General features: G+C 46.4%; 1 protein-coding gene across 1 annotated transcript; it reads left to right on the top strand.

Annotated features, from left to right (window-relative positions):
* The first annotated feature begins 6,256 nt into the window (after positions 1–6,256).
* Positions 6,257–24,042, top strand: Kdelr2 (KDEL endoplasmic reticulum protein retention receptor 2). The gene is made up of 5 exons (XM_057764512.1): positions 6,257–6,486; positions 16,061–16,161; positions 20,420–20,578; positions 22,406–22,658; positions 22,993–24,042. Exons 1-5 carry the CDS (start codon positions 6,396–6,398, stop codon positions 23,025–23,027), a joined length of 639 nt encoding a protein of 212 aa, XP_057620495.1. The 5' UTR covers positions 6,257–6,395; the 3' UTR covers positions 23,028–24,042.
* Positions 24,043–24,472: the final 430 nt, after the last annotated feature.

The raw sequence follows: 24,472 nt of genomic DNA, 5'->3' as shown, positions 1-24,472 counted from the left end.
TGGGGGAGGGTAACCCAGTTTGCTTTCTATCACCATGATACAGATCGTGATCAAAAAGTAAAGGGTTTATTGAGTTTACATGATTCGATTATGGTCATTGAGGGAAGTCAAGGCAGGAACTCAAGTAGGGCTGGAGCCTGGAGGTGGGAACTGAAGCAGAAACCATGGAGGAAGGCTGATTGCTGACCTGCTCCCTCTGGCTCGCTCAGCACCCCAAGACTACCTGTACAGGGGTGGCATTTCCCCCAGTGTCCTGGGCCCTCCTACACCAATCAAGAAAATGCTCCCAGAGACTTGCCCACAGGCCAATCTGGTGAGAGCAACTTCTCAACTGGTGTCGCGCCTTTAATCCCAGCACTCGGGAGGCAGAGGCAGGTGGATCTCTGTGAGTTCGAGACCAGCCTGGTCTACAAGAGCTAGTTCCAGGACAGGCTCCAAAACCACAGAGAAACCCTGTCTCGAAAAACCAAAAAATAAAATAAAATAAAATAAAAACATCAACTGGTGTCGCCTCTTCCCAGACGACTCCAGCCTGGGCCAGGCTGACAAAACAAAACACAGACAGCTAATCCGTGTAGGGGTGCCCGCCACAGCGCGTGGAAGTCCCAGGACACGTCTCAGTAGTTGGCTCTCTCCTTCCCCTGTGTGGGGGCCAGAAACTGAACACAGCTATTTCATATGTATGCTTTGGAGGCTAGAAGTTCAAACTCAAGGTGTCCGGAGGCCAGGTTTCTCTCGGACTTGTAAAGTGTTCACTGTGTCTCAATGTCTTACATGATTTCTCTTGGTACACATGTATCCGTGGTGTGTCTCTTGGGGATTTTGTTTCCTTTAGATTTTTTTGCTTGCTGGAGCTGGAGCCCAGGCCCTGTGCACCCTGGACCAGTGCTCTGCCACTAAGGCAGACCCCCAGGCCCCTCTGGGGGGGATTCTAGGCAAATTTGTTGCCAGTGTGTTACATCTCCAGCCCCTCCCCCCTTTAAGACACTCTCTACGTAGTAACATAGTCCAAGCATCTGGCAATCTTCCTTCCTCTGCCTCCTGTGGGCTGGGAATACAGGCGTGCACCACCACGCCTGGCTCCCTCTTTCTATAAGGACACCAGTCCTGTTGAATTGGGACCCGCCCACACAACCTCATTTAACATTAATTTCCTCCAGTTTTTTAATTAATTTTCTCTATGTTTTTGTTTGTTTGTTTGTGGGTTTTTTGTTTTGTTTTGTTTTGAGAAAGGTTCTTAGTATGCACCACTGGCTGGTCTCTAACTTGAAATCCTTCTGCCTCTGGCTTTAATGACCTCTTTAAGACCTTGTCTACAAATACACTCACCACCTCTGGTAGTGGAGGTTGGGCCTCAGCATCTGAATTTGAGGGGAGCACAGTTGAGTCCATCACCATAACTTTATTAACTAAGGTTGTGAGAATTCTCTCCTGAGTGGGAGGTATACCATGTCTACCCCTCCTTCTAAGTTCCCAGTGTCAAACCAAAGTATGATTCTACCCAAGTTCCCCTGCAGAACCACCGAGTTTATTGGGCATGCTTAGGGTGCATAGGGAGGAGATACTAGCAGGAGTGTAGGGAACCCCAAAGCAGCCACACTAGAAAGTCTTTACCCAGCGTGAATGATGGCTTCCGTAGAGATGGAGCCCCCTTCCCAGCATATATCCTAACACCTCCTGAGACCTGCACCCGCAATCCAGGCCACATGCAATTATGGAAAAACTGCCCAAGACTGGCTTAGAGGAGGAGTGGGACCCTGGTGAGGGTCTACAGCCCGTGTTCACCGTCTCCTTCCATGAGGGAATGTCAACAGTCAGTACGGCCAGCTGGACTGGATCATCTGTGTAAGCAGGCACAACTGGACTCCCAAAGGATAGGGGATGTTTAGCTGGGGGGTGGGGTGTGGTTACCAAGGATGTGATGAATGATCCTAGCACCAAGGAAGCTTCAGAAGTCTCTAGGTAAGGGACACTTCACAGTGACCAGATTCTATCATGCAGGGCAAGACCCTATACACACAGAGAGATACACAAACACAGATACACACAGAGACACACACACAGACACACACAGACATACACAGACACACACACAGACACACACACCGACACAGGCACACACACACACACACATCTATACATTTCTATGCATCTGCCCTATCTCCATCTCATGTCTTCTGATCCTACCTTCACCTCCTTCTCTTCAGATCTATTTTTTAAAAAGTAAGCTGCACTACATTTATTTGTGTGTGTGTGTGTGTGTGTGTGAGAGAGAGAGAGAGAGAGAGAGAGAGAGAGAGAGAGAGAGAGAGAAACCACTGTGTGACTGTCAAAAGACAGCTTGTAGCAACCGTTCTCTTCTTTGAGCATATGAATCCAGAGAGCTGAACTCAGGTCATCAGGGTTGTTAGCATGCATCTCTATCCTCTGAGCCATCTTGCTGTCCCCTTCTCCCCTTAAAAATCTAGCCGGGCGGTGGTGGCGCACGCCTTTAATCCCAGCACTCAGAAGGCAGAGTCAGGCGGATCTCTGTGAGTTCGAGGCTAGCCTGATCTACAAGAGCTAGTTCCAGGACAGGCTCCAAAGCCACAGAGAAATCCTGTCTCTCGAAAAACAAACAAACAAACAACAAAAAAAAAAACAACAAAATAAGAAGAAAAGAAAAAACAAAACAAAACCAAAAACATCTTTATGTATGTATGCATACGTGTATGTATGTGCACATGACCATGTGAGTTCGTGTATGCATGTGGGAGGACAGTTTGCAAGAGTCAGTTTTCTCCCTTCAGGCTGGGTGGCACGCATCTTTACCTGCTGAGCCATCTTGCAGGCCCTAAAAGCTAATTCTTCACCTGTACCATGCACTTGTCTTCCTGGGCACCCTGGCCTCTCAGTCCATCAGTGACCAGAGGCCACTGTCCCTTGGCTCTTTCTGCCCCTCTTCCCTCCCTCAGAGCCAGGCCTTCCTGGGCCACTGTCTCCCCCGTCCACCAGTGTCCTCCACTCTCCTGGGCACTACACAGACTGGTGTCTCTGCTATCTCTTCCCTAAGCCCACTACTTGCCCACGTAGGAAACCTCAGGAACCTGTTTTCCTTATCTGCCATGACCATGACCTTTGAACTGGGCTACTGCTTGCCCTCCCTTGGCAAATCTGTACACGCCCAGGGTTCAGCTCCCAGGTGTCCTACCTGACACAGAGCTTCCTGTTGGTGCAGCTCTTTCCAGCTTCTCCAAACAGCAAGTGCTCAGTAATTGCATGATCAACCAAACCAGAGTAACATGAAAAAAAGGGCGACCGAATTGCTCAAGAAAACCACCAGTGGCTGCCAATACAACTTGATTGGTTGACTGTTTACCTGGCATTCAGGAAGCTCGGTTCCATCCCCAGACCACAGAAGTCAGGTGTGGAGTGCATTGCCTGTTATCTCAACATTCAAAGTCATCTTTGGCTTCTTATTAACTTTGAAGTCAGCCTGGGTGACGTGACACTCTGTCTCAAAAAAAGTGTTTGTTCAAAAGAAGAAGCCCTGTGTACCTAGGAAGCAGAGGCAGGCAGATCTCTGTGAGTTCAAGGCCAACCAGGGGTATACACAAAAACAAAACGAAAGGAACAAAAGGCCAGGCAGTGGTGATACATGCCTGTCTTTAATCCCAGCACTTGGGAGCAGAGGCAAGCATTTCTCTGTGAGTTCAGGTCAGCCTGGTCCACAGAGTGAGTTCCAGGACAGGCTCCAAAGCTACGCAGAGAACCCCTGTCTTGAAAAACAAACAAAACAAACAAAAAAATCCGGGCAGTGGTGGAGCACCCCTTTAATCCCAGAATTTGGGAGGCAGAGATAGGCGGATCTCTTGAGTTCGAGGCCTACCTGGTCTACAGAGTGAGTTCCAGAATAGCTTCCAAAGCTACACAGAGAAACTCTGTCTCAAAAAAAAAAAAAAAAAAGGAAGGAAGGAAGGAAGGAAGGAAGAAGAAGAAGAAGAAGAAGAAGAAGAAGAAGAAGAAGAAGAAGAAGAAGAAGAAGAAAAGAAGAAGAAAAGAAGAAGAAGAAGAAGAAGAAGAAGAAGAAGAAGAAGAAGAAGAAGAAGAAGAAGAAGAAGAAGAAGAAGAAGAAGCCGGGCAGTGGTGATGGCACACGCCTTTAATCCCAGCACTTAAATGGCAGAAGCAGGTGGATCTCTGTGAGTTTGAGGCCAACCAGGTCTACAGAGTGAGTTCCAGGACAGCTAAGGTAGTTACGCAGAGAAACCCTGTCTCCAAAAACCTAAAAAACAAAAGAGAGTGAAAGAACGACCAGTTCCTTTCTATACTCCAGTTTGATACTATGTATCCAAAGCAAAACTTTGATAAATCATGTCCATTTTACTGAAGAACGCCCTCTTCTGGCCTCTGAGGGCACTGCATGGGTACACGGAGGCAAACATTTATTCATGTAAAATAAAAATAAATAAATCATTTTAAGAAATCAGACAGAATATTGAAAAGATCACCCCTGGAATGATGTCTCACTAAGTGAGCCCAACAGTGGGCTTAAAATTCCTTAGGGAAGGGGAATTGCCGTCAATCACAGCAAACCTGACATGCAAATGAGGGCCAATATTTGCACCGATCACAGCATTGCCACTTTAGCTGTACCAGCAGTCATTTTGATAGGAAAGTCCATCAGGCCTCAGTGGAAACAGTTGCAGGGTCATCTAGAGTTCAAATAAACCACTGATAACAAAAGGTCTATTCTTGCTGAGGCTCACTGGGACAGCAAGATGGCTTAGTGGAGGAAGGGTGCTTGCGGTCAAGCTCAATCACCTGAGTTGAATCCCCAGAGCCCACATAAAGAAAGGACAAGCTAAATTGCAAACTGTCTTTAACCCTTCACATGTGTGCCGTGGCACATGCTCCCCTTTCCTCCTCCTCTCTCCCCATTCCCGCGCGTGCGCGCGCACCATCATTGTGCAGCATTCTTAAGCTGTCTGGATTTCTGGTGCTGGCTCGAGTGGAGCCAGTCTGCTTGACTGATAGTTCTTTCTTTCAAGGCGGCCAGGGCGGCATAGGAAAGCCCAGGAGCTGCCTATTCAGGACCCAAATTGCCCTGCCCCCAACATCCTTGCTTGTTTACAGGGAAATAACAGGAGTACTGGGAATAGCTTACAAGAATTAGTTGTTAACACTGATAATAAGGCTGGGGAGATAGCCAATGCAGGGCTGGGGACTTAACTCCAGACCTCATGTGTGTGTATTAAGCATGTCACTGACTGGGTTATCTCTCCAGCCCCCTAATTGAATTCTTCAAATTTCTTCTTTATAAATGGCAAACAAGAAACACTGTAAATCCAGAAAGATTGCCAAAGACAAAAATCGGTAAGAAACCGAATCCCAGTCTCCAGCACCCACATAAATGCCAGGCAGGTGTGGTGGAGCTCGGGAGGTGGAGATAGGGGACCCCTCAGCAAGCTGGCTGGCTAGACTAGCCAAATCAGCAAGTTCTGCGTTCAAGTGAGATGCCCTGCTTCAATCCATCAGTCGTAAAGTGCTCTAGGAGGCCATAGACATCAATATCTGGCCTCACAGCACACCCGAGTGCACACACAAGCAAATGCACGTATAAAAAGCAAAAAGCAAGCAGAGGAAGAGGAAAGAAAAGAAGTGGTGGGATTGCTCAGTGGTTAAAGCAGCTTGTCGTCAATCGAGACACCTTGATCCATTCTTGGAGACCCTCATGTTGGAAGGAGAGAACTGTATCGGATTGGATGTCCCCACGCAACCCACAAATAAATGTACTTTTAAATATTTACTTTTATTATTTCAGAGGTGTGTGTGGGTATGTGCAGGTGCCCTCCAAGACCTGAAGCATCAAATCCCCTGGAGCTAGTGTTACAGGCGTTGTAAATTGCCCGGTGTGGGTGCTGGGAATTGAACTTGGGTTCTCTATAAGAGAAGCACGCGTTCTTAACCGCAGAGATTTTAACAGTGCTTACTACTCCCACAAGGCCCCTAAGAGGGATACCCCTGCCGTCTTAGTAAGATAGGGGAGAAAACGCAGAGATCCTCACAATGGAGTGTCATTTCAAAACTTAAAAAAAGGAAATCGTTGGCAGCTGGGCGGAAACCCTGGAGACGGAAATTGCGGAGCACTCTGGGTCCTCCTCAGTCGGCAGCCCACGCGGGGTGTAGGGTCCGGCAGCTCACGGACTCGGGGCCTTTAAGGGGCGTGGCAGGGGCGTGGCCCCAGCGGACGCCCGCTCTCCCAGGCTGCCCCGCGCGCGCGACGGCAGTTCGGCCACGTCCCTGGCCACGTCGCGCCCGCTCCCGCCATCTTTCGCCGCTTCCTCTCTCAGGGGCTGTCGCCGCGTCCTGAGTCGCTGCCGAGCCTCGGGGCCACCGCGCCGACCGCCACCGCCATGAACATCTTCCGGCTGACTGGGGACCTGTCCCACCTGGCGGCCATCGTCATCCTCCTGCTGAAGATCTGGAAGACACGCTCCTGTGCGGGTGAGCGGTCGCCGGGGCGAGGCGCGAGGGGCAGGACCGCACGGAAGGACCCGTTCGGCCCTCGGTCGCTGGGAGGCTCGCGCGGGGCTCGCGATGGCAGGACACACCCACCTCGGCCGGCCCAGCGGGCCTTGAAAGCCCTCCGGGTGTGCACACGGGTTGGGGTGTCCGTCGTAGTCCTGGGTCCCCGGTCTGCGCTTGGTCCGTCCGCGAACTTGATCCGTCCGGGTGCAGAGCGCTAAACTGCCCACCCCCCGGGTCCCGCTGGATCTGAAAAGTTTAGGACGGGGTGTGTGGGGTTCTAGTAGGCGTGTCCCTCTCTTTGGGCTTTTGGGGGGCGCCGCTGAGTCCCCAGGAATCAGTGGGAAACTTGCTCGAGGACGATGGGTAGAACCGCGGGCGGGCGAGCAGGGCCTGACGTGGCAGCCAGGCCACCCGCGAGGTGGGGCCGGCTGGAGGAAGAGGGCATCCTGCTCTTTATCCTGTTCTCTTCAGGGACTGGAGCAGGGGATGGGCTGGGGAGGCAGGACGGTGTCAGGTCAGACCTGTGCTTACGGTTAAAAGGGCTGCACTCAAGTCTTGGGGTTCAGGATCTCGTCCATCATTAAAAAAAAAAAAGATATGGGTCAGTAAGTGAGTTATTTGGCACAGTTTCGTGCTTCTTTGAGAAGCGAACTGGTTTTTTCTCTCTTGAGTGTGGCCATCTAGTAACTGGCTCTCTAAAGCTGCAAGCGCTGAGTACCACTGAGGTCTCCTCTGTGTTCTCATCTAGTTTCCTGGCTCCACGTCACCAGTGAGTTGGCCCTGTCCCTCCCTCCAAGTCATGCATATTTTATTGAGTATTGCAGAGAGGCACTAGAATGAACTTTCCCTGCACAAAAGCTGTGGATTTCTGCATTTCATTAAATTTTAAGACTCAGAATTCTAAGTTTTAGATAATTTCTTGGTTAAATATGATGGTACTTGCCTGTAATCCCAGAACTTGAGAGGTAGAAGCCTGAGGATCAGGAATTCAAAGATAGCATGGACTATATGAAACCTGTCTCCAAAAACAACCTGTCCATCCATACCTAAAATACATTTTTAAAATACTGTCCTTAAATTTAATGCCATTGCCCCCAATGAAATAGCTTTGTAAACTCAAATTTAATTTTTTTCAGAGACAGCAGAAGATAGGCGTCCTAGAGGACCTGGGCGATGGAGACGCTACCTATCTGGTTTATTAACAAACTTAACTCATCTAAAGTTAGCGCTACCCCTTTGCCTCTGCTGTCTGAAGATCTCATCTCTCTCCCTGGAACGTAGTTGAGATCCAGGAAGTGAGCACAACCAAAAAAGACCTTTGATCAATCAAAGTGGATGTTACAAAGTCCTGGAAACATCGTGTCTGGCTTGGAGGTGACCTGAGAGGCTTGATTGCATGATTTGTGATGACAGCAGATTAATGGTCGCAGTTGTGATAGGGTGTGCATTTGGTCATCAGCTTAGTGTTCTCTATGGCTCATCTCAGACAACCCTTAAAATAACCGTGTGGGCAGGTACCCATGCTGGAGGAGGGAACCAGTCGTGGGGAGGGAAGCACAGTTTTGATGAAGCCAGGATTGAAACATAAGCAGTAATTCGTAATTTGGATTTCAAATTAACGCTTGCTTAGTCCTCTGCAGTTCGTCTGCACCTTTGATGCCAGTGCTTCAGGTGTTGTTGTTGTTGTTGGACTCTGACACAACTTTCAGTCTTTAGCTTTCTTTCAAAATCTTTAAGACTCTTCATTCCTTAGGTTCTTCTGCCAAGTAAAGATTTATTTTAGTTGTGTGAGTGCTGGTTCCTGTGGAGGCCAGAAGAAAACACCATATTCCCCCGAAGATGGAGTCACAGGCAGTTTTGAGCTGTCTAACGTGATACTGAAAACTGAACTTAGGTCCTTTGCAAGAGCAGTACATCCCCTTAGTGGCTGAACCATCTCTCCTGCCCCCAGAAATGGAGTTTTTTTTTTTTTTTTAAAAAAAAAAAAAAGATTAGGGGCTGGAGAGATGGCTCAGTGGTTAAGAGCATTGCCTGCTCTTCCAAAGGTCCTGAGTTCAATTCCCGGCAACCACATGGTGGCTCACAACCATCTGTAATGAGGTCTGGTGCCCTCTTCTGGCCTGCAGACATACACACAGACAGAATATTGTATGCATAATAAATAAATATTTTTGAAAAAATTATTTTTTATGTGCATATATGTGTACCTATGTATTTATCACAAGTGTACAGAAAGCCCTTGAGACCAGAAGAGGGCGTCAGATCCTCTGGAATTGAAGTTACAGGCAGTCATAAGCCACCATGGTGTTACTGAAAACTGAACCCAGGTCCTCTACAAGAGCAGCAAGTACTCTTAACCATTGAGCTGTCCTGCCGCCCCCCCCCCAGTAGAATTCTTAGGAGAACCTTGAATAACAAGGGAATGGAAGGTGGTGCTATTGAATATTCATTGTTTTCCTGGGAGATTAGAGTATTCCAGTTTAAGTGCCAAGATGGGAGGTAAGTGGGTAAGCTCGGTTCAGGTGTTTCCCAAGTATTCAATGAAACCATCCTCACTCTTGGACTCAGGGGTCCTCTTCATGATGCTATGTAAAATATCCTGGCCTCTCAGAAATGAAAATCACCAAGATCATTTATTCTGAATTAAATGCTGACTTATCCTAGCTTGTTTTTCATCTTAAGTTATAATAGTTGTTTAGTAACTTTTGAGAAGGAAGAACTTGATCGGAGTTTCTCAAATATCTGGAACTTGAGCCATGTCTGTCCAGGTGGTTCTCAACTTGAAAACGGGAACTCACGTTAGGATTTGAACACAGTGCTGAGCACTCCAGCACTCCCAAACCACAGGACGATTCTCCCTAAGGGAGGACAAGCCAGGCTGGCAAGGAAGCGGGACATTCTGTTTTTTGAGTGTTCAGTGTGGCTTCAAACTTGAAATCCTCCTGCTTCAGCCTCCCTAGAGGTAGGATTGCAGCTGTGCACTGCCACTCTGAGGACCTGTTTGATAGTTGGAGGCAGCAAGCTGATCTTTTTTTTTTTAATTATTTTTATTCTTTTTTAATTAAAATTTCCACCTGTCCCCGTCTTCCATTTCCCTCCCCCTCCTCCCAAATATTGCCCCTCCCCCCATTCCCCTTTCCCTATCCCCACTCCTCTTCTCCTCCCCCCACTCCATTCCCCCTCCCTCTCGATATACAAATTCCCTGCCCTGCGGGAAGACCAAGGTCCTCCCACTTCTATCTAGGTCCAGGAAGGTGATCGTCCAAACAGGCTAAGCTCCCACCAAGCCAGTTCATGTATTAGGATCGAAACCTAGTGCCATTGTCCTTGGCTTCTCATCAGCCTTCATTGTCCGCCATGTTCAGAGAGTCCAGTTTCAACCCATGCTTATTCAGTCCCAAGCAAGCTGATCTTGCTTGAGTGTAAATTCTGTGGCCGCATCTGGAAATGAAATGTAGAGTATTTTGTGCGCCTGAATTGCTAGGCATCTTATTGGTTAATTCTCTCTCAGATTGTCACTTTTTGTTGTTGTTGTTGTTGTTGTTGTTCTAAGCCCTTATCTAGGGTACTTTAGAAGAAGAAGCTTTAGTATTTACTCATTTATGGTGCTGGAGTTTGAACCCAGAGCCTCGCTGAAGTCAAGCAAGTTCTTTACCAGTTCAACCACATCCCAAAGCTGTGTATTTAGGTGAAGTGCTTTCTGACGTTCCCTCTAAGTTGACAGTCACTGTCAGTGCTGAGCACCGAGTAAAAGCCTGCTGGGGTCCTGAGGTGAGTGACCTCCAGCCTGCCTCCTTTGTTCACTCCTTTCCTCCCAGCCATTGTGTAGTTACAAACTCTTCAACCTATCAGATTCAACAGGAGCAACTGTCCCTGTATTTCACATAGCTGAATGATTAATTTATTAATTAATACTTTTATTTATTTATCTTGCTAGTGTTGCGGATTGAACCTAGGACTTCATGATCTGTGCATGCTGGTCAAGCACTCTGTCACAGGACTCTATCCCCCAGTAGGAGTGCTTATTTTTGTTGTTCATGATACTGAATATTTGAAGCTTTTGCATCACATTCCTGGCTTCCTTTTGGAGCTGTTTCCTCTGTTCCTTTGAGGGCTAGTCTCTTAGTAATCATGGCGTGCATTGATTGACCACCCTCTGTGTACACAACAGTGAGACAGCTCAGCAGCAGATTGCAGCAAAGTTTCCAGTCTAAGGCTGCAATGGCAGAACCCTTGGTTCCATCCCTGCATCTTATAAACTGAGCATGGCCGTGCATGCTATAATCTCAGCATTGTGGAAGTAGACACAGGAGGACCAGAAGTTCAAAGCCATCTTTGGCTATGAAAAATCTTGAGAGAATAAAAAAGATGGTGTAGTGAGAGAATGCTTGTTCAGCATGTGTAGCATGTGTGAGGCCTGGGTTTGAGCCTTAGCGTTGCACAAAGAAAGGTGCAGGTCAGGTGAGACGGTAAATCGTGTGTGAAGAGGTACAGACATGGGTGTCAAGCCATAAGGGCAGTAACTTCTGTGAGTGTGAAGTGGATACCTGCTGTGGCTTCCCAGCTGGAGTGTCAAGACTGCCCAGGGAAGAGTGCTTCTGTAGCCAAGGACAGTGTTGAGTTGCATGCCTTCCTGCATCCCCGCAGTGCTGTCCTCGCAGGTGTGTGCTGTCATGCCGGTTTATGGAGTGCTGGGCTTTCGTCCTTGCCAGCCAAGCACTATCCCTGCGCCACATCTCCAACCACAAAACAGATGTAAATAGACATGTTTGCGTAGAATTTACACCAGTAAAGCTACAAACAGGTTGGAGAGATGGCTTGTTGATGTACTCGCTGCTGTTCAGTTCTCAGTGGCCATATGGGTGGCCCCAGGGGACCTGATGCCCTCTCTGTCCTCACTGTGTAACCCCCCCACACATAAATAGAATCTAGAAAATAAAAATAAGTAGAAAATATAAAGATTATAAAAATAAACATAAATCCACAGGGAAAATTATAAATAATTCAAATGTCCAGTGGTTTCAAATACTTTTATGTCCACACTGAACATTGTGAAGACATTAAACAGGATGGAATCAAACATGTGTATTCTTAGGAGGAAAAGATGATTCCAAGATATGACTTCAAACAGCGGGTTGTAAAACACAAGGTTACTTTAAAGGGTAAAAATGTATGTGGTACACATATAAACATGAATGGAAAGGGAACTTTAAGGACTAGTGCAATGGCTCAGCAGTTAAGACCCCCTGCTGCTCTTGCAGAGGACTTGGATTGGCTCCCTGGTGCCTACATGGGGCTAACAATGATCTGGGTTTTTTTTTTTTTTTTTTTTTTTTTTTTTGGTTTTTCAAGACAGGGTTTCTCTGTAGCTTTGGAGCCTGTCGTGGAACTAGCTCTTGTAGACCAGGCTGGTCTCGAACTCACAGAGATCCGCCTGCCTCTGCCTCCCAAGTGCTGGGATTAAAGGTGTGCACCACCACCGCCCGGCTGCTAACAATGATCTGTAATTCCAGTTCCAGGTACTCTGACTGCTTCTGGCTTCCACAGGCACCAAGCACACATGTGGTGCACATACATACATGCGGCCAGACACTCGTACATATAAAACTAAATACTTTTTTAGAAAGGGAGGGACCTTAAAATAGCTCATACACTTAAAAGGAGATGAGAGTGCTCTTTAAAAGATTGGGACTGGAAAGGTGGCTGTTACTGAGAGCACTTCCTGGTTTTCTAGAGGACTTGGATTTGGGTCCGATATCCCCTTGTGGCCACTGCAGGTACCTACACTCATGGGCACTTAACCCACAAAGACATAAATATTTAAAATTAATGAAGATAAATCTTATAAAAGAGAAGATCTTCTACTCATCTGTATATTTTAGCCCATTTGGAAAGGTTTAAGAATATGTACTTTTTAGCCGGGCGGTGGTGGCGCACGCCTTTAATCCCAGCACTTGGGAGGCAGAGGCAGGCGGATCTCTGTGAGTTCGAGACCAGCCTGGTCTACAGAGCTAGTTCCAGGACAGGCTCCAAAACCACAGAGAAACCCTGTCTTGAAAAACCAAAACAAAAAAGAAAAAAGAAAAAATAATATGTACTTTTTAATGTTGACTGTTGTTTCTCAGGTACTCACAGCAGCATGAGTACTATAAAGCACTTTCCTCCATCGTTTCAGCATTCTCAGTAAATTAGTGTAATCTGTGTTTGACAAGCAGAGATAGTGGAATTAGGGTGGCATAGAATAAGTCCAGCCTTACACAGCATCTTGACTGAATTGGAACCTAGACCCTCTGGTTCCAAAACCTCCCTTCCTGCTGAGAATCTAACCCAGAGCCTTGGACACGCTAGACACTCTACCAGTGAGCTACATTCTCTGCCTAACATAAGATCCTGCCATGAAGCCCAGGCTGACTTTGAACTCTGATCTTCCTGTCTGAGCTTCCTGATTACAGCAGATAGGCTGGGATTGCAGGTTGCTTCTGCCATGCCTGGCTGTGAGACTGTTCTTAAGTGTTGAGTTGTGGAGTCCAGGGAAAGGTCATGAGTTTTAAAAGAATGTCCAAGCTGGCTGTGGGTGCACATTTGTAATTCCAGCACTTGGAGGGATGGAGGGGTCGGGTCGAGACTAGGATAAGGAAGTCAAGACCAGCTTTGACCCACAGCAAATTCAAGGTCAGCTGTCTCCACCAAAAAAAGTTTTTTGTTTTTTAAATTTAGAATATCCAGATCCTTTGTGAGACTCTTAGGATTGTAACCTCTCCGGGTGGCCTGACCTACAGTGCTTGGTAGCATCTCTGCTGTTATTAGAATCTCCTTCCTTTGGATAAACCAGTAGGAATGTCAGAAACCCAACTTTGAACTTCACTGTAATTTAAAGTCCTGTGGGCTCAACTGTGGAGATGTGGGCTTTCGTAAGCCTTGCTGAGCTCTGTGGGGAAGGACAAGAATGAGTGATACTAATTTAAAGGGTTTTGCTCTTAAATGTAACTGGAAGATGCATTAGGTATCAGGGCGTCAGTCTGGAGTGCTCTTGTGCTTTGTACGTGTTCACCTGGGAACTTTTATTTGGTTTGGTTTGGTTTTGGTTTTTCAGGGTTTCTCTGTAGCTTTGGAGCCTGTCCTGGAACTAGCTCTTGTAGCCCATAGCCTGGGAACTTTTTGATCCAAGATCAAGGTGGTATTGCCTGAAATTGTAACTCAGTAATGAGGGTCTTGCTTACCATGAGGCTCTGGGTTTGACTCTCAGGACTGTAGGCAGGCAGACAGCCCAGCTCTGCTGATCCATCAGTAGACAGATGAGGTAGCAGCTATTCAATTCCATCCCATTCCCAGATGATTCTTGCCCACCTCCTCCTATCTTTAGCTTGAGATTTCTTCCTTCTGTGAGGTGAGACACCTTTAAGTGAGAAAGAGAAAAGCTGTTACTTGCTAGTCAAGCTCCAGACCAGGGAGAATGGTTGCCACATCCTTTAAGCGTCCGAAATTCCCAGTTCCTGTGTGGATTCCACACCATCGCACATACCACCTGGCTTCTCCTTTGCCCAGTGCTCACTCAGGGTGTCTCACCCTCCCACTTGTAGTAAGATAGGGCAGAGCCCAGGGCACATTATCTGCCTCCTGTCCTAGAGACACAGTAGGACTCAGATCCTCTGCAAGTTTCATCCGGAGACTGCTCATGACATGAAGACAAAATGAGTTCCATTTTCTTTTGAACATGTGTTTTTCTAGACACTACTACATGTCAGGTCTAGTGCACAGCACAGGAAGTACTAAAGGGAATGAGGCACAACCTCCACAAGAGACTTCTGTGTCTTCTGGAGGCTTTGGAGGGCGCAGACCATCAAAGCTGAGTCAGAGTGTATGAGGCCAGAGGGTGTCTCAGGTGTCCTTGCCTTCCACCATCTTTAAGCCCCTCCAGGGGCTCCTCTGTCTCCACTGCCCATCTTTCAGTAGAAGGACTGTGGTGGCAAATGCCTGCTGCTGAGCCTGGCTTCACATGGCTTCTGGGGATCCTCTCACACGCATGAGCCAGCTCCACAGAGTGTCTTCTAGTGTCCGTGGAGAAACCAGGGCAGCAGCTGACATGCAGTGCCCGCGGGATGAATCAGCAGCACTAAGGAAGGGAGTCTCCAAGTGGAGGTGGTAGCTGTTCATTTGGGTCTCAAAGGACAGTGATGAGCTAGCACTCTTGACTTGAGTGCAGGGATGCTGATTGGTAAGCATGTACCTGGCACCAGAGCCCCATTGGAACAAACCCTTTTTTGGCAGACTGCCTGTCTGTATTCTGTTTTATTGAAAAGACAACTGGAAAATTCTCAGGACTTCACCAAATATCCCATAGGACCTGTTTGTGGCTCCTGTCTTTCTCACCCCAGTGTGTAACCTCTGCTTCGACATTTTCCCTCTGAAACAGTAATCTCTGGTAGAAAGAAGCCCCCCTTTCTGAGGAAAGCAGTAAGCAGATCGGCTACCCAGCTCTGCCCTAGGTCCTTGCGTGGAAGCAGTCAGCTTTCCTTTTTTCTACTCCTTTATGAAGGAGCTTGTCACGCCTAATGAGAGAGGTCTTCCGTCCAAGCTTGTTGTTTCTGTAAGCTGTAAATGACCTGAGAAAGGGGCTGGAGAGATAGATGGCTCAGAGGATAAGAGCACTGGCTGCTCTTCCAAAGGTCCTGAGTTCAATTCCCAGCAACCACATGGTGGCTCACAACCATCTATAATAAGATCTGTCACCTTCTTCTGGCGTGCAGGCATACATGGAGGCAGAATGTTGAATAAATAATAAATAAATCTTTTTAAAAAAATGACCTGAGAAAGTCAAAGAGTGCACTTAACCATGTTCCACAGGAGAGAAAGGAATGGGAGTGGAGAGAGCTCTCTGCTGGGTCCATGCTCTGCGCTGTGTGATGGGTGGACTGTGCACTGCCGCTGAGGCGGTCAGCTTCGGATCCCAGTCACCTTCCAGTTGTCATAGATTGCTCCGTCTGCAGTATCTTGAAATTCACATAGACGTGTGGGCAAGGTCCCAAGTATAATGTGATCTGGTTTCCCCACGTGAGCTGTGGCTGCAGCCCTGCTCTGCAGGGGGAAACATGGTGTCGAGGTGTATCCGTTTTTATTATGTATTGTACCGAGACAGGGTCTCTGTGCAGCTCAGGCAGGCCTGGAACTCAGTCTTCCTGCTCCAGCTTCCCGAGTGTTGGGAACTCAGGTGTGTGCCAGCACAGCCAGCCTCAGGAGTTAGGCATATGCGAGTCATACGGAGCTGTTTGAGCTCAGTCCTTGGAGGGTAGACATCTTGGTGTATTGGTGATGTTGTAAGAAAGTCACTTGCCAACATTTATATCCACCATAGGAGGACCAGTTAGAAGAGCCCAAACGGGCTGTTGTAAGGAAGAAAAGCTTTACTTTCTCTGGTTTAATCAGTTGTCCCCAGGCTTGGGCTTTGACCCCAAGTGCCTTCTCCCTGTCTGCCGACTTGCTGTCCAGGGTGATCTCAGGAGCCAAAGTTCTTCCCCAGGGCTATCCTAACTTTCACCTTTTTTTTCTTCAGGCATTTCTGGGAAAAGCCAGCTTCTGTTTGCACTGGTCTTCACAACTCGTTACCTGGATCTTTTTACTTCATTCATTTCCCTCTATAATACATCTATGAAGGTATGGTATGACATCAGCTCCAGCACACCTACCCCCATGTGCACACCCAGGGGAACTAGTCGCTTTTTGTTTTTAATTTCAGTTCTCTAAGACTAATAGCTAGATACGCTATTCTGTTAAAAATTTTCATTTTCAATGTGTGTATGTGTAAATGCAGGCAAGCACATGCTGTGGTGCCCGCATGGCGACCAGAGGGCACTTTTGGGAATAAGTTCTGTCCTTCCTCCAACCCAGGTTGTCAGCCTCAATTGGCAAGGGCTTTTACCTACCGATGCACCTTGCTGATGTGTCTGTGTGTCTGTCTCTAGAGAGAGCTGAGCTTCCAGTCATAGTCACCCCATTGCACTCTCCTGTCCCCCTTCTGCTTTCATGTCTTTTGCTTTATTTCTTGATTTTTCTAGTGTTGGGAATCGACTGGGGCCTCACATTCTGCAAGCACTTTACAACACCCCCTCCCTTTGTGTTTGAAAGCATCTTGATAAATATAGGTTAGGGCATGCAGTATTCGGGTTTATGATCTTTGCTAAAAGTCAAATTTGAGAGCTGGTGAGGTGGCTCAGTGGATAAGGAGACTTACCACCAAGCCTGACAATTTGAGTTCAATCCTGGGGACTCACATGGTAGAAAAAGAGAACCAATTCCTGCAAGCTGTCCCTTAACTGCCACACGCATACACAAATACATATATCAAATAAATAAGTGTTGAAAAAATTAAGGAAAAAAGAGCAAGTTTGAGTTACTTGTAATCATTTTATTCAGGGCTCTTGTAACCAGGAAATATTTGACTGTCTTAAAAATGGCTAGGTTGGGCTAGGAAGGTGGCTCAGTCTGTACAACGCTTCCATGTCAGCGTGAAGTGTCAGTTTGATCCTCAGCACCTGTATAAGTTGTGCGTGGGGGCACTCACTTGTAATCCCTGCTCCAGGGAGGTAGAGAGAGGATCCCCAGGGCTCAGTCCTGCCAGCCTAGTCTGACTGCTGAACACCTTTGGTGGAGCGGTGACTCAGCAGTTAAGAACACATACTGCTCTTGCAGAGAAACTGAGTTTGATTCATAGCACCCACATCAAGAGGCTTACGACAGTCTGTAGCTTCAGACGATCTTACTCTCGTGTGGCTTCTGTCAGGTATATACTTTACATACACATAAATTAAAATAACTCAAACACTTGAAGATCAATCTCTTTCTTACACACACACAGGAACACAAACCTGGATAAATGCATATATTCAGGATAACTAGGTTCTGCTTGTTGTCTGATAAGATGAAACTGCAGGTACTGCGGATAGGAGAGTCAGAGCCCTCTCTTCTACGGAGTCCCAACTCTCAGCACAATCCTGCTTGCTTGCTTGCTTGTGGAGCCAGAACCCAGCTGTAGGTTACAGGCAGGGCCCTGGGAAGCCCCCGGCTACAGTAAGCCTGGACTAGGTATGGTCCAGGGGGGCTCAGTGTGGGTGCACCTACACGTGTGCTTTCTGTATTATTAAATGTGTGGGTTAAAACCAACAGTTTTAATATATGCTGATGATTTACAAACATAAATGCATAATGAGGCCTGAGAACTGTTTAGTGTCATTGTGGGGTTAAGGGCTTGGTGATTACCCTCATTTCCCCATTTAAGTCATTTGCCCCAGTGTTTTCCTAATTAGGTTTCTAATTAGGTTGTATTTCCTAGGAAGAAGGAGTAACAAGACAGTGTGGTCCTATCCCAGCCATCTCTTTTCATGATTGAAATCTGCATTTGATTCTTAGGCCTGAGTGTTTGCAGTTTACAAATTGATGTAATTTCAGAATACTAGGCTTTTCCTTGGGGCCGGGTGACCTTTTGAAGATGAAAACACAGGACTCAATTGTAAGTCCTTGGACAGTTTGTTGCTCTGTACCCAAAACTGCTGTCTTTGAGGCAGAATTGTTTTACAAACTGGCTTTCAGGGGGATGGGGAGATGGCTCAGCAGTTAAGAGCATTTGCTGCTCTTGCAGAGGACAGGAGTTCAGTACTCAGCATCTACAGCAGCCTGTGATTCCAGCTCCAGCTGGTTAAGAGCACTGGCTGCTCTTGCAGAGGACTTCGGTTCAATTCCCAGCACCTACATGGCAGCTCACCATGTAACTTAAGACCCAGAGGATCCAATGCTCTCTTCTGACCTCATGGGCACTAGGCACACATGTAGTGTACATACATAACTAATAATCAAATCTAATTTTTAAAGCAGTGTGAACTTAACATCTTAATTGATGAGCCATCTCTTCAGCTCCAGAATTTATTTTTGACTTATGTGTGTATGTATGTGCACGTTTGTATGTCTACAAAGGCCTGAAAAGGGAGTAAGATCCCAAGTCATGCTGCCCTTGCAGAGGACTTGACGCCTGTAACTCCAGTTCTAGGGACTTTGATCCCTTCTGCTTGTGGAGAGCACTAGACAGGTGTACATATATACATGCAGGAAAAACACTCACAAAATAAAAACTTAGAATCTTAAATAGTAATAATCTTAAACAAACAAAGCTAATTTTTGGCTTTGCTTTGTTGCAATACCAGCCTGAATTTCATAACAGCAATCTGGATATTTATTGTTAAAGTAACACAATATTTTACATTTTAGTATGTCCATTTATTTTGCGTATATCTGTAAGTGTACATGTATGGGTGCACACATGTTATGTGATGTTTTACTCTTTTGACTTTTTGAGGGGCTCACCACCCAGCTCCCAAATAAATCACACACAGAGTCTTATTCTTAGTTATAAATGCCTGGCCTTAGCTTGGCTTGTTTCTTGCCAGCGTTTCTTATCTTATATTATCCCGACTACTCTTTGCCTCTGGACTTTTATCTTTGTCCATTTCTATACGCCTTTCTTTGCTTCTTTCTCTGTGCTTGCTGTGTAGCTGGGTGGCTGACCCCTGGTGTCCTCCTCTCCTTGTTCTCTCTTTTGCTCCTTGCTCTCCTGGTCTCGCTTCTCGTATTTATGCTCTCTGCCTGCCAACTCCGCCTATTCTTGTTTCTGCTTTACTATTGACTGTTCAGCTCTTTATTAGGACCATCAGGTGTTTTAGACAGGCACAGTAGCGCAGCTTCGCAGAGTTAAACAAATGCAGCGTAAACAAAAGTCACAGACCTTACACTAATATTCCCCGTCCACACATGACAGTGCTCGAGTGTGGGTCAGGATCCCTGAAGGATTGGTCTCCTTTCAGCACATATGGCCCAGAGATTACACGCCCTAAGTGCCTTTATCCACCAAGCCATCTTTCTGACCCTAAACAAACGAGTGAAGTTTAAGCAAAAGCCACTGTGGCAAAACTTTAACCTGCATTACAGTGCTTATCTTATCTTTACAAAAAAGCTAGCCAAAGAAGTGTTCTGCAGTGAACTTTGCAGTCTTTTCCCTCTAAGGCTGCTGTGTCATAGGTAGGATGAGATGCAAAGCCTGTTTCTCTCAAGTTTCCTACACTCTTAGAACACATGCTTGACATTTGATCCAGCCAACCTGCTCCCAGGTATAAATGCAAGAGAAATGAAACTTAAATTCACACAAAGGCTGTAACCCATCTTCCAACTGGAGACAGGACACCTCCCCTTTAACTAGTGAATGAGTGAGCAGACTGTGATACACCTGTACACTAGACCTCTGCTCAGACAGAGGAGGAAACGGGCCAGAGGTTATGGCTCACTGGGTAAGGTTGTGAGGCCTGGAGCTCAAGTGCCAGCACCCACATTTGACAGCTTACAGCAGGTTTACAGTAGGCTGTGGTTCCAGCTTCAAGGGATCTGGTGCACTCTTCTGATCCCCGTGGGTGCATATGTACACATTCAAAAACAAAAAGGTTTTGATCTCTAAAAAGGAAAATTACTAATGTATGTAGCAACTTTGGCAGACTCTCAGACACAGTGTGCCATCTGAAGAAGACAGGTGCAGAAAGCAATGTGTTGTTTGACTTCACTCATGGGACATTTTAGAAAAGGCAAACTAGAGCCTGGAGGGGGCTTACCTACAAAGAGCAACAGGGTCAGATTTGAGTGATAGAACTATAGAACTGTCCTGTGTCCTGCTTGTGGTGGGTGTGTGACTCAGGAGTGTACACCAGCCAGAAGTGTGTGTGTGTGTGTGTGTGTGAGAGAGAGAGAGAGAGAGAGAGAGAGAGAGAGAGAGAGAGAGAGAGAGAGAGAGAGAGAAGCTGACTAGGTGGTGGTACGGTAGGTAGTGTTTAGGAACAGTTGCAATGTGCTCCTAACCTGGTGTTTCTCCTTTGCCTAGCTCATCTACATTGCCTGCTCCTATGCCACAGTGTACCTGATCTACATGAAATTTAAGGCCACCTATGATGGGAATCACGACACCTTCCGAGTGGAGTTTCTGGTGGTTCCCGTGGGAGGCCTCTCATTTCTAGTCAATCACGACTTCTCTCCTCTTGAGGTTGGTTAAGGGATTTACTGGTCACATCTGGTTCCTGTTAACAGGAAATGAATTATTCTTGTTTTCTCCCCTTAGTTTTGCTGTTTGACAGACTTCTGGTACAGCATACACTGTTGTAATAGATTGGTATATTGGAATTAAAGCGCCTGGGTACTTGGGTGTCTGCCGGCGGTTTATTGCTGGATGTTTCCCCAAACTAAGCCTGGTGTTGTGGTACATGCCGCTCATCCCCACTTGGGAAGCAGAGGCAAAAGGATCAGGAGCTCAAGGCCATCCTCAGCTACATAGTGAGTTTGAGGCCAGTGTGAGCTATATAAGACCTTGTCTCAATGAAAGAAAGTGGGGGATGAGAAGGACTGGAGAGATATCTGCTAGTAGAGTGTTGAGCACCCGAGTTTGCACTCCAGAACCCATATGAAAAATGGAGGTGTAGTGGTGCATATAATCCCAAGTGTTGGGCAGTTTGAGATAATAGATTGGTGGGGCTCACTGTGAGCCAGCCCAGCTTACTTTTTTGTTGTTGTTTGTTTGTTTCGAGACAGAGTTTCTTTGTAGCTTTGGAGCCTGTCTTGTAACTCAGTTGGAAAAGGCGTGTGTCACCACCGCCTGGCTTCCAGTTTACTTATAAGGCTAATGAAAGACTCTATCCCTAAAAAGAGGTGGATGGCACCTAAGGAATGACCCTGAGCTGTTCTCCAGCACTAGCGCACATGTGCACACACACTGAAAATGCAAGGGCTTCCTAACTTCTGACAGGGGTGTGACCATTTATTGACAGACTCATTGCTAGTTGAAAAAACATGCTGGGCTGTGGTGGTGCACACCTTTAATCCCAGCACTCAGGAGGCAGAGGCATCTCCGAGTTCCAGGACAGCCAGGGCTATACAGAGAAATCCTGTCTCACAAAAAAGAAAGAAAAGAAATGAAGGAAGGAAGGAAGACAGAAAGAAAAGAAAACATTTAATATAGCTATCTATTTTTTTAAATTGATTTTTATTGAGCTCTACATTTTTCTCTGTTCTCCTCCTTGCCTCTCCCCACCCCTTCAACCTTCTCCCATGGTCCCCATGGTCCCAATTTACTCAGGAGATCTTATTTTTTTCTGCTTCCCGTGTAGATTAGAACCATGTATGTCTCTCTTAGGGTCCTCATTGTTGTCTAGGTTCTCTGGGATTGTGATTTGTAGGCTGGTTTTCTTTATGTTTAAAAACTATTTATGAGTGAGTACATGTGATAATTGTCTTTCTGTGTCTGGGTTACCTCACTCAATATGTTTTCTAGATCCTTCAGTTTGTCTGCATATTTCAAGATGTCATATTTTTTTCTGCTGTGTAGTACTCCATTGTATAAATGTACCACAATTTCCTTACCAACCTAGCACATTGTGGACTATTGTTTCCTGTTGGTGCAGGAGGTGTACTTTGACTGACCGGGATCAGCAGCTCTGCTGCTGCCCAGCATCGTAGTACATCCCACTAGCCCGGACATGAAAATTAAGTATGGTTTCTATTGAATGTATGTTGCTTTCGTATTGTTGCAAAGTTGAAGAATTGTCAGGCAGAGCAATCTATAGTGGAGAAATAAGGGCAGTTGGTGAAGAATCAAGAGAAACAGTGACAGAAAGCAGGGTGGGTTGGGGACTCTGGATCTGAAGTGAGATGAGCCCACACAGGAACACCTTCCATGTGGATTCATGGTAGATAAGACATGTAAGACATGACAATTCCCTTACCCAGCTCATCTTAGGCAGCTCACCCAACCTCTTAAATGATGTCCTATGTGGTAGCTGGTTGCTCCCCCAGCTGAAGCCGGCCCCCTGTCTTTCAGATCTTATGGACCTTCTCCATCTACCTGGAGTCCGTGGCCATCCTTCCACAGCTCTTTATGATCAGCAAGACTGGCGAGGCTGAGACCATCACCACCCACTACCTCTTCTTCTTGGGCCTCTACCGTGCTCTGTACCTCGTCAACTGGATCTGGCGTTTCTACTTCGAGGGTTTCTTTGATCTCATTGCTGTGGTGGCTGGTGTGGTTCAGACCATTCTCTACTGCGACTTCTTTTACTTATACATTACAAAAGGTATGTCATGTCTGTCTTCAGTCATAGCTACAGATTCTGTCAAGGGCTTGCTTGCCCAGCTCTCCTGAGACAGGGTTTCTCTGTGTAGCCTTGGCTGTTCTAAAATTCATTCTGTAGACCAGGCTGGCTTGGAACTCAGAGATCTGCCTTTCTCTATCTCCCAGATGCTGGGGTGAAAGGTGTGCATCACCACCGCCTGGCCTGGCTGTTCTTTTCTATTGCTGTTATTTCCTTATACTTGTGCAGCGTGTGTTGAGACAAGGACCAGGGAGAAGGGAATTGAACTTGTTCATAACAGTGACCTCTTGTTTCTGTTCTTTTCTGTCAAATCCAGTACTCAAGGGAAAGAAGCTCAGTCTGCCAGCGTAAGTGCCAAAGACCACCAGCAGCCTCTGTCCTTCAGGGTGCTCGGACAGGATCTCACCACAGTGAGGGCGCGGAATGCTCAGTGCGGAGAAGCAGAGATGGCTCCTTCTGTCGCAGCCGCTCCCTGTGGCTCTGCGGGGATGCAGAGGAAGGGACCAGGAGGCTCTGTCCACTGCATCCTGCCTTAGCTTTTTTATTACTATGTACAAAGAGTTTTTTACACAAAGAAACTTAATGCTGTGTTAATAAATTCAATGCGTAGATGAATTGGGGCAGTTCCAAAAGTGACAGTTTTGTACAGATAAGTACAAGCCTTTTTTATTTTTTGAAAATTCGTTGAGATGGTCGCTTCTTTGTGTCTACAATGAAATTATACTCAACACTTGGTAGATTATTCAAACATCTGTCAAATTTCCATGCTATATTTATTTCATTTTTTTGCCAAAAGATGAGTTGTGTTTGAAATCTGAGACACTGTGTTCCATTGGTGTTTCTACTCAAATCAGTCCTCATTGCCCTGAAAATCCTTCCCCAGATGTCAAAACACTACACTTCAGGTCCACGAGAGTGGCTGGCAAGGCCTTAGAGTTTTCATTATCAACACATCAGGTTCCCAGTGGAAACGGCGTTGGCTGATGCTCACCAAACACTCACCCTTCATCCCTGCCGAGACGTGGCAGCTTGAGTTTGTCCAGAGGGTGTCGAGAGCCCACCACACCCGGAGGTTCTGAGCCTCCTGCCTTCTGAATACGGAGAGTGGAGGGTGATGGCTATTTGGACAAGCACTCTGCTCCTCTGAGGACGGGACACAAATGGCTACCTGTCGCTGTCAGTCACAGATTCCAAGGATCACTTCAACCATGTCAGATTCAAATATTTTCATTTGTGTTTTTGGTGATAAAATGGTTGGCAACACCAATTGTCATTCCATACACTTTTTAGGTTTGTTTTTTTAAACTGGGCTCTTGCATGACCTACCTTGTGTTAACATCCTAAATAAACATTTTATTAAACAGGACATACAGTCTTTTCTATGAATTAGGCTTCTAAAAATTGTGTTACAATACAGCCAAAGCTCTACAAGGATGCATGCAGCTCTACGAGGAGCTGGAGAGATGGCTCTGTGGTTAAGCACTTGCCGTTCTTGCAGAGTCCAATTTGCAGCTCCCACATGGTGGCTCACAACTACCTCTAACTCCAGTTTTGGGGGATCTAACACCATTTTCTGGGCCCTAAGGGCACATGCATGCAAGTGTACGTCCTCATACACACATAAAAACTAATAATCTGGATATCTTTCTGTGTTTTATGGGGAAAGTAGGGCTTTTCATCATTGGTTTATTTTTTTTACTTGAATGTGATTTTGATACACCACAAATATTAGAAGTATTGAATAATTATAATGTGCTGATAACAAGAATGGAATAGCTTTACTTCCTACAATTAAA

Source organism: Chionomys nivalis, chromosome 3 (genome assembly GCF_950005125.1).
Source record: "Chionomys nivalis chromosome 3, mChiNiv1.1, whole genome shotgun sequence".
Classification (NCBI taxonomy): domain Eukaryota; kingdom Metazoa; phylum Chordata; class Mammalia; order Rodentia; family Cricetidae; genus Chionomys; species Chionomys nivalis.
This window is presented reverse-complemented; position numbering and strand designations above follow the sequence as displayed.